General features: G+C 41.4%; 1 protein-coding gene across 2 annotated transcripts; it reads right to left on the reverse strand.

The window, feature by feature from the left end:
* Window positions 1-321: 321 nt before the first annotated feature.
* Window positions 322-7213, reverse strand: LOC106589077 (delta-like protein 4). 2 transcript variants are annotated; one of them, XM_014178857.3, is made up of 11 exons: window positions 6718-7213; window positions 6232-6495; window positions 5944-6001; window positions 5002-5265; window positions 4295-4355; window positions 4032-4162; window positions 3651-3820; window positions 3112-3328; window positions 2144-2900; window positions 1910-2018; window positions 322-1752 (listed from the first exon to the last, which is right to left on the reverse strand). In XM_014178857.3, exons 1-11 carry the CDS (start codon window positions 6769-6771, stop codon window positions 1747-1749), a joined length of 2091 nt encoding a protein of 696 aa, XP_014034332.1. In that variant the 5' UTR covers window positions 6772-7213; the 3' UTR covers window positions 322-1746. The 2 variants fall into 2 exon arrangements, with proteins under 2 accessions (XP_014034332.1, XP_014034266.1); XM_014178791.3 differs by having other exon boundaries at window positions 5002-5268; window positions 6718-7211.
* Between the last annotated feature and the right edge of the window lie 2030 nt (window positions 7214-9243).

Raw genomic sequence — 9243 nt, forward strand, 5'->3', positions numbered from 1 at the left:
AATCCTCCTACAGAGTCACATGCAGCAACAGATAGCCTACAGTAACATAAACTAATGAAAAACTAATAAAGTCTTATTCTGATGTTACCCAGACCTTCATAAACACAACCCACATATTTTTTTCTTCGATAGCATATATTAAATGTATTTATTAGACTGTTAAGAGCGAATGAGTCAAAATGACTGCTCATTGACTCAAATGGAGTTAATCCAGTTTAAAGCAACTTGAATGCTTGACAACAAGGGGCATAAGGATGAGATTGATGTTCTTTTTGAAAGAAAAAAAAACACTTCCATACAAATATTGACCATTCTGTGTACTGTACTTCAACATTTTTATTCAATTTTTTTTTATATATAACTTTTGTCCATATTTCTCACATTGCTGTCAAATACAATACTGTCCACTAAATGATTGCGTGCACATTGATTTCACATCACATTGACTCACCAGTCACCACTGTATACATGTGATTACTAGAACTGCTACAAGGTCATACATCATCTAGACAATGAAGCCATTTCCACAACGGGATGGACTTCAACGGAAGGTTCTTGATCATTCCAATATCTAGGCAAATTGAAAGCTCTATAGTTGACCACTTCTACTCAACATGAAACGAACAAACAACAGTGTACCAGATATGTTTTCATTGTTTAAAAAACAACAATCACAACAACATTAAACATTAAAATAAATTCTACTTTTTGGGCATCAAATTGAAAACCGTTGTACACCGACTTCTAAATTTATAAATATACATTATTTACAAAATAATCGTATAAAACATAATAGAAAGACCAGTGCTTCATAATATTTAAATAACTAGTGAAATACTAATCTTTAAAAAAACATTATTGGTTCAGTAATGTCAATTCTAATTATAGGCGTCCTTGGTATGATAGTCACTTTTGTTTTTCTTTGTTTTCATTTCTGGGCAATGTTGCATAATAAGAAGTAAAAATAGCTTCTTCTTGAATCCTCCTGGCACTACGTCATTTATTGCATCAGTTGTTTTCTCTTAAAAGTATTTTCCCTTCCGTTTTTGTTGTGCAATGGATCCAAGAAGAAGCAGGGCATTAAGCTCTATAGCCCATACTTAAGGCTCTGTGATTCGGGATGCATACATTCTTTATTAACATTTTTAATGTAAAAAAAAATACGAATAATAATTTACAAAATTGACATAGGCCTGGGTCTCAAATATTCTCAAAAAATGAACCGTTTCTAGTATTTTTTTTCTCTCCTTGAAAGTTTATTAAACAAAGTCTCCTTTTTTGCATACTGTAGCACATCACCAGGGTAAATGGAAGTATCTGGCTTCTTCCACAGTCTTGTTGGCAGTAAGTTTATTGGTTGGTTGCTGATTATCAAAATAAGGTGGAGTATCTCCAGACAGAGCCCTCCCGTCCTGCTGATGAGCAAGGTGGCATAAACACATAGGCCTGTTTTTCATGGATATGGTGGGACAAGTCCTGTCAAGAGGCTGAATCTGTCAGTACACCCTGAAGGTGAAACATCCAAAAGTCCAAGTTGTGTATTATTTCTCACAGTCTGTTCAGTCCTTACATTCTTACAAAGTTCTGTAGTTTGAGTCCTATTGCATTCATAGAGCACACCGGCTCGGTCCAGTTATCAAGTTTTCAAGAGCAGCAATTCACAGTTAAATAAATCCCTGTCTGTTTCTACACTGTAAACAGTCCAGAAGATATCCATTCTTCAGAATGTCTGATACCCTCCATGTATTATACCTGGTAGTAGAAGACAAAAAGTTAACTAGTTTAATCATCAGAGCAATATAGTGGAAACCTTGATACATTTTTGCATTGCTGATTGATAACTGTTAATGACATGCTGTCAAGAGTTGCAGGAACATGTTCAGAGGAAATGTGAAAAAAATAGGCTTACCTCAGTTGCTATGACGCATTCATTTTTCTCCTCTGCTATCACAAACACAGACTGGTATATTGAATCTCTTGAAGAACATATCGTTGCTATCCTACACTCTGGCCTTTCGCTGTAAATGAAAAGATAACATGTCAACACTTAAACACCAAACCACTGTCATTTATCAAACACTGGAGAATAGGAAGTAGGTCAAATCTATCCAGGTTGTCATCTGCAGGCAGCATTTGAACTTACCTGTACTTTCTACTCAACGGCATTTTCTCCTCTATCATCTTTTTACAGTTCTCATCTTTATCCTCTTGCGACGCTTCATCCTTGTACTCCTTGGAGGTTTTGTAGTCCAAGTGGTAGTTGATGTGTTTGTGGTTTTGGGACTTCTCCCTGGGACAATCCACCTCCAGGTCCAGGTCCACCTTTTTGTTGGTGTTCTTCAGCTGCAGGTCAGAAATGAGGTTCTCCTTCTGGAAATGTGAAAGGTTGTTCATGGTCTCGGAGTCCTGCTCCCTCTTCCTCTGCTGCTGGATGTGGCGCAGGACCATGACCACCATGAAGATCAGCACCAGGAGCACTACCAGGCCCACACCCAGACAGATGGCTGCCCAGTGGAGCCTGTCTTGGGGCTCTCTGACGGGGCTGGGGCTGGGGCTGGGGCTGGGGGAGATGAGTAAAGGCACATCGTAGTACTGGCACTGGGTGCCGCTGAAGTGGGCTGAGCAGGTGCAGTCAGCAGGCTGGCCTTTGGCCCCGTTGGTGCAGGTCCCACCGTTCAGGCAGGGTTTGGAGGCACAGCTGTCAGTGGGCTTGTCACAGTTGCGGCCGGTGTAGCCCAGGGGGCAGATACAGGTGTATTCGTTGATGCGGTCCATGCAGGTGGCTCCGTTGGCGCAGGGGTTCATGGAACACTCGTTGATGTTGATCTCGCAGCGTGGGCCGGTGAAGCCTGATCGGCAGCTGCACCAACGTGTGGTGCCGTGGATAACACAACGTCCACCTGAACAGAACAGCCCAGCATTACCAAACAGTGCACATCATATTCAATTGAGGTTAGCTCTAATGCAGATGTCTCTAGAGAGAACATTTCAAATTGATTTGTTTGAGTTAGTGCTCTGTACTGACAGTGTAGAAAAGAACTCAAAGACAATAAACAAATTCCTTCTAATTGTTGTTGTTGAGATGTAGAGAGAGTGGAAACTATCACATACCATTTGTACAGGGCAGGGAGGTGCATTTGTCCACTTTTTTCTCACAGTTGAGTCCAGTGAAGCCCCCTGGGCACTCGCACATGTAGCTCCGCCCGTTGTCCCTTTCTCTGCACTTCCCGTGGAAGCAGGGTGAATCGGCACAAGTCAGCATTCTGTGCTCGCAGTGCGTCCCCTCGAACCCCTGTGGGCATGCACACCTATAGCCGTTCTCAAGGTCCTGTTGGCCACAGATAGACAGAGGTTATCACAGCCCACTGTCACAGGAAACAATCGCAGCAAAATTCAGTGTAGGTTTCTTGCTGTGCCTCTCATTTCGATGCCCTTGCGACTCCACATTATTATCTCATAATTCTCATGCCCCCTGTGCCCCAGGTTGAATTACATTCATTTACAGGAGAGAGTATGTGAACTGGCTAAAGGTCTGTCTGTTGCATTCTTCTATACCGGCCCAGAGATGTGGATAGATATAGGAAAAACAAAAACAGGAAAGCCTGTGTGTGCTGTGTGTTGTGGGAAACGGATAGGCTTTCCGGGCTTACCAAGCACTGGCCTCCGTTCCGACAGGGCTGGCTGTCGCACTCCCTGACCTCGCTGTCACACTTATCCCCTGTGAAGCCCGGCTGGCAGGTACAGGTGTAGCTCCCCTGGCCCGTGTTCATACAAGTGGCCCCATTACGACATGGCTTGTGATGAGTGCAATAGTTCAGATCTGTGGATAAATGTGTATATGAAAAACAGTTACTCCTCACCCCTAGTCTCCTATCATAATCAGGATGCCTGATGACTCTTGCAATATTATAGGAACATGTCATATTTATACTGTCATATAGCATGTCCTGTGGTTTCCCCCAATGGGCTATTGAACAGCAGTACTTCTGTATTGTTTCACAGCAGGACCTAGAGGAGCCTGAGACACTGACCTTGGTCACAGAGGAGGCCTCCCCAGCCTTCTTTGCAGGTGCACTGCCAGGGCTGCTGACAGGTGCCATGTTTGCAGGATGGATGCCTCTTACACTCATTACAGAAGGTGCCCTGCCAGCCCTCTCTGCATCTGTCACAAACAAAACATCACACCTTTAGCACTGTGTACTTACACACATGCAGGCAAATACACATGCAGGCAGACAAGCATGCATGTAAACACACACACAAACACACACTAGAATAACTATTGTATACTTACACACACTGTCCTGGCCTTGAGCAATTTCCATTTATTTTGCTGCACCCTTCAAGGCAAATTGCTGCATATGAAAATGAGACAAAAGAGGAACTTTATTTTTTGTAAACTCATTCAACAATACATCATAAAGCTTCTGGCTTGGACTAGGAATCCCCTTCCCACTGTTGTAGTATCAAAACGGTTACCTGTCGATTTCTAATGAAACCTTCATTTGCTGTTTCTGTGTTGTGACATTGAATTTGCATGGTTACAAGACTAGTGTTTAACGGCTGGTTAGGCCTGAGCAGATGCTTGGTCTCAAAAGCGGACAGCTGCCCCATTGTTGTTGGTAGGCTGTTGAACCCTGTTTGCAGCTGCTGCCCTACCGCTCAACAATAGAGCCCGCAATTTAGTGGCGCGTGGCTGATAATAATGCCGCGATTAACCCGGCGCGTGCTGCTTTACCAGAACGCTACCCGGGATTATTCTACCCACATGTGCCCAAAGTTGTGAGAAATCTAGGGGTGAAGCGGCTGGGTTGTGAGGGAGCGCGCAGCGCTATTTTCGCTCATCCTTGTCACTCCAAACTGCAAACCTAAGCCTTTCTAGAGCAGCGGCATCTCGACACTATAGGCCCTATTATGCAAATACTTTGAGAAATAACATCCTACTATATATTGTGAAAAGTCTTCTTAAGAAACACAGAACATTTTATTCGGATTGCTTACGTTCTTCGCAGTATTGTCCCTTCCAGCCCGGTAGACATGATATTTGACCGTCAGGGTTGCAGGTGTAGTGGCCAAAACGGTCGTCTCTTGGAGCGCATATTTTGGAACAACTGTCCCCGTAGTAATTTGCATGGCAGATGAACCGGTATGAGTACCTTAACTCCGTCTGCCTCACACTCTGCACATCCTGGGACCACTCATCTCCTACTTCCAACTTTCTTTGGATGGCAAAATAACTAATCAATAAGGCAGGGTTGTTTGTATCTGCTGGGATAGAGAACAAAAAGCATGCGTCAAGATAGTGTGGCCTATCAAATAGGCTGCTTCTGTATTATTGCATGCTTTTTAAAAAGGCCAAACAAACAGTGCACATTGTCTTAAATTATTTCTCTCAATAGGATATATAGAAAGTAAATGTTTAATGCAAGTTTTCAGTTTATGATAGGCATATATCAAGGCCTGTGCCCTATTTTTTCAAGTGGGTCGGTGGACTGCGATTGAAATGTCATCTTCCTTTATGTCAGCAAAATATTTTCAACCCATTATTCCCCTTCCAAAGGGCGGAACAGCAAAAGGTGTAAAATACAGGAAAAGCAGTCAGAGGCTTTTGGCAAGGTTTAGATATTCTCACTAAAGACTTGAACACTTTCCCACGCTTAAAATAAACCAGAGGAAGTGCGATTGTGTTGGACACAGAGCATGAAAGAAGTGCTCTGTTGCACGTAATTCATCATGCCACATGGACATCAACACATTCATATTTCCAAGTTTCATTATAACTGCAACATTTATGTATAAATTGCATTTATTTATACTCCATGAATTGCATTTATCTATACTGCGTAATGATTTAAATCTAGAGCATTGGGAGTATTTGTCATGCATCTGTAACAGTGCCATGTATCCCTCTAGCGGTGGTCATGTATGTAGCGCGCCACTCACCTTCAGGTAGATCCGCTGAAGGAGAATACCATGCTTCAATGATTAGAGAAAACGATCCCTAGGAGTGGAGAAAAAATATTAGCCTATCGTGAGTTTCATTTTTTCAGTTGCACATATTTTTTCCTTATTATTTTCTTCTTTAGATAACATCTATTGAATAAAATGTTTGATTTATGTTTAGCTCTTCACCAACCATCTTATTGCAAACACCGTTATTCCATGTAGCAATAGGCATATATATTCTCAACCACTTCAATGTGGTATTATAGGCAATGCATAGCGTCTTACCGGCCATGCAAAGTGGGTGAGTGGCAGGCGAATAGGTTTAGTGAACGTGCCGTCCTCCATGACGCTGAACGAGTTGGTGCCTAGTACAGGTGTAACGACACTGCCGAAGTAGCAGTCACCTGGTGACACGACGGTCTGGTAGTTCTTCAAGCAAACTCGGAAAAAAGTCCTACAATCTGGACCGCAAGCTACGCCGTTTGCCAGCAAACCTCTATTATTCTGAAACTGATGAAGATCAAGCTCGAATACACCAGATCCCAGAACCTAAAGGAACAGAATCAATTAATAAATTAGAACAATATTTCAGTGCAATAATTTACATTGTGCATTATTATAGGCGTAGTATATGCTATTACATTTTGCATTATTATAGGCGTAGTATATGCCATTACATTGTGCATTATTATAGGCGTAGTATTATTACATTGTTGCTGTGTCAACATCTAGGCATAAACGATTCGAATAATAGTTTAACTATAAAATTACCTGCTTAAAAATCGTTATAATAATTGCGATGATAAATGTAAACCAAGTTGCCATTCTTTTCCACAGATCTGTTCGTATCCTTTGAAAAATATCCTCTTCCCCACAGAAGGCTCCTATTCCAAGCTGTGATGATGAAATATGAAATTTGGAAATGATAAAATAAATAAATCCTTCTTCAAAACCCTTTTGGGCGAGATCGAGCTCCGCAATCCAAAACGCGCAGAAGTTGAGAAACCTTGTTATCCAGACAGTGAGATGCAGGTTAAACGCATAACAGTAACGTCAATATCCACAGTTTATTCATCCTTCTGTCTTTACGTTGACCTTCCATCTTGATCCTGCTGAAAAGGTGTTTTCTCTTGGCGTTGTGTCGATGCAACTCTTGCGCTTTGCTTATACAGAAAGCTTCTGGTGGCGCCAATATTGTTGTGAAAATGTGGCAGGACATCAGTCACAGAGCACTCTGTTTCTTAATGAAGGGTGTTTCAAGTCTCGGTTCACGTTTTATACTTGTGTAGTTATTATGAATACTGTCAATCAATAAACACCGCCCCTTTCCATCCACGCCTGTTGCAACCAACCCTCATGTCCAATTGTAATAATCCTGCCGTTGTCTCTCGACATTCGGCATCTGTTGATATGTTTTTGGTTCACTGAAAGGGGTTTTCAGCACGTGTAGCCTTACAGCAATTTTGAATTTGTTTAACAAAGGATAATTGCTATATGTTGTTACGCACTTTTATTCCAAATATATTTTGAGTAATTATTATTTTATTAATTAATAGCAATTAAATGGCATCCTCTTTATTTGATGTTATTATCGGTAATTAAGAAATTAATATCATAGCATTTGTACGAAAATCCTGTGTATTTTACCCAGTCTATAATTAATTGTGACTCGTTATCTCTCCCAGATTGCACCTTTAACATTGGATAACTATTAGTTAACATTTGATATAGTTTGTGTGGTTTATATTGCACTAGCAGACATTCCAGATAATCGTAAAACGGATTACCCTTTCCTTTTTTTAACCTGTGCATCCATTTTGCACTCTCCAGTTGGCTGTGCGTCATTGGGTGCGCCCTCATCCACAAAGATGCCGCGTGCCTCTTTGGTCGCGTGCCTACCATTATCACTGACCACACATCTTTGTTAATGCCACATATTATAAAGAATAGTGAAGACGAAGCGGGAGATAACCATACAGCTGTATGATAATGAGCTGAGCTCTATCCAAACCGCTGCGCCTCAAAAATCACAAGTCTTTGAAGGCGCCCACTCATCAGAAATGTGAAGAACTGCTCAAATCCAAACTGCCAGTCTCATTCTCTCACATAATTATTGTAACAGAGGTTATGAAGATATGTACTTATGTTTGTGCATTAAATCAATATTGTTTTTCAACTTTCTACATGTTTTTTTTTTACACATTTGATTATTGTTGTGTTTTTCGGTAAACATATTTGATTATTGCTGTATATTTCGTGTAAACTAAGTGTTAATTACCTTGTTCGCGTTGATTTCTATGAAATAAATGCCCAGTAAAATACCATGCCACCTGCTCAACCAACCTCCATGATATGACCTTCACTGGCAGACAGCCAATTCTGGAAATTGAAGTGGGGGAGACTGTAGTCCTACTCACTGTATGTTAGTTTAACTTTTAAACAACTATGTTTAAATGTTAAATAACTTTCCCTCTTTCCTTTTTAAGATCAAATGATTGTTGAGAGAAGGAAACCAAAATGAACCCAATGAATTAAATGTAGGACTTAAACAAATCATTTAAACCCTCCATACAGTTTTATCACACGTAGACCCATGCTGGGTAACAGCATTGTTGGCTTTATCACTTATTGTGCAGACCGCCTTGTCCAGCAGGATTTACAGTGGAGGAGTGAGGGAACAGGATTTACAAACTGTTCCCTGGCCAGATGAAGGTGTCTCATGGCAGAACACTTCTGCAGAGATTACCTCATCTACACCCCCCACGTTTGACTTATTGGTTGAAGGCGATTCTGTTGAGCACAGGGACAATGGACTATTGAGTCTCACATCTCCAATGCACTGGAGCCCTTTTCCCACCATTCACCGTGGCGCACTGGACTGGTCCTGTGGAGAATCGCTGGAGTCTTCAGACTGGTCTTTATAGACGAGAGGTTTATTCAACCCGTACAGTAGCAGTGATGCTCAGAATGTCAGGAGATCAGAGTCATAGCACCTGGGCTCAGCCAGACTTTTGTTGGGTTATGTTCCTGTTTTCTTAAGTGATAGCATGGATGCAATCTGTAAAAAGCCAGTTTATTCTGACTGAATGAAGGAAACTGGTGAGCTTCAGTACTGTGCTAATGAGTCATACCCAAGTCCCCTCATACACACTTCAAAACTTCTACACACATTAATAATTTAGGAGGTGGTAAATGAATAACCGTACAAGTTAAGTTGCCTGGATTTGTAACCTACATCCTTTAAATATGTTAAATAAAAACAGACAGCATCAGATAGGCATATGGAGCTGTATCTCC

Source organism: Salmo salar, chromosome 01, assembly GCF_965601325.2.
Source record: "Salmo salar chromosome 01, fSalSal1, whole genome shotgun sequence".
NCBI lineage: Eukaryota > Metazoa > Chordata > Actinopteri > Salmoniformes > Salmonidae > Salmo > Salmo salar.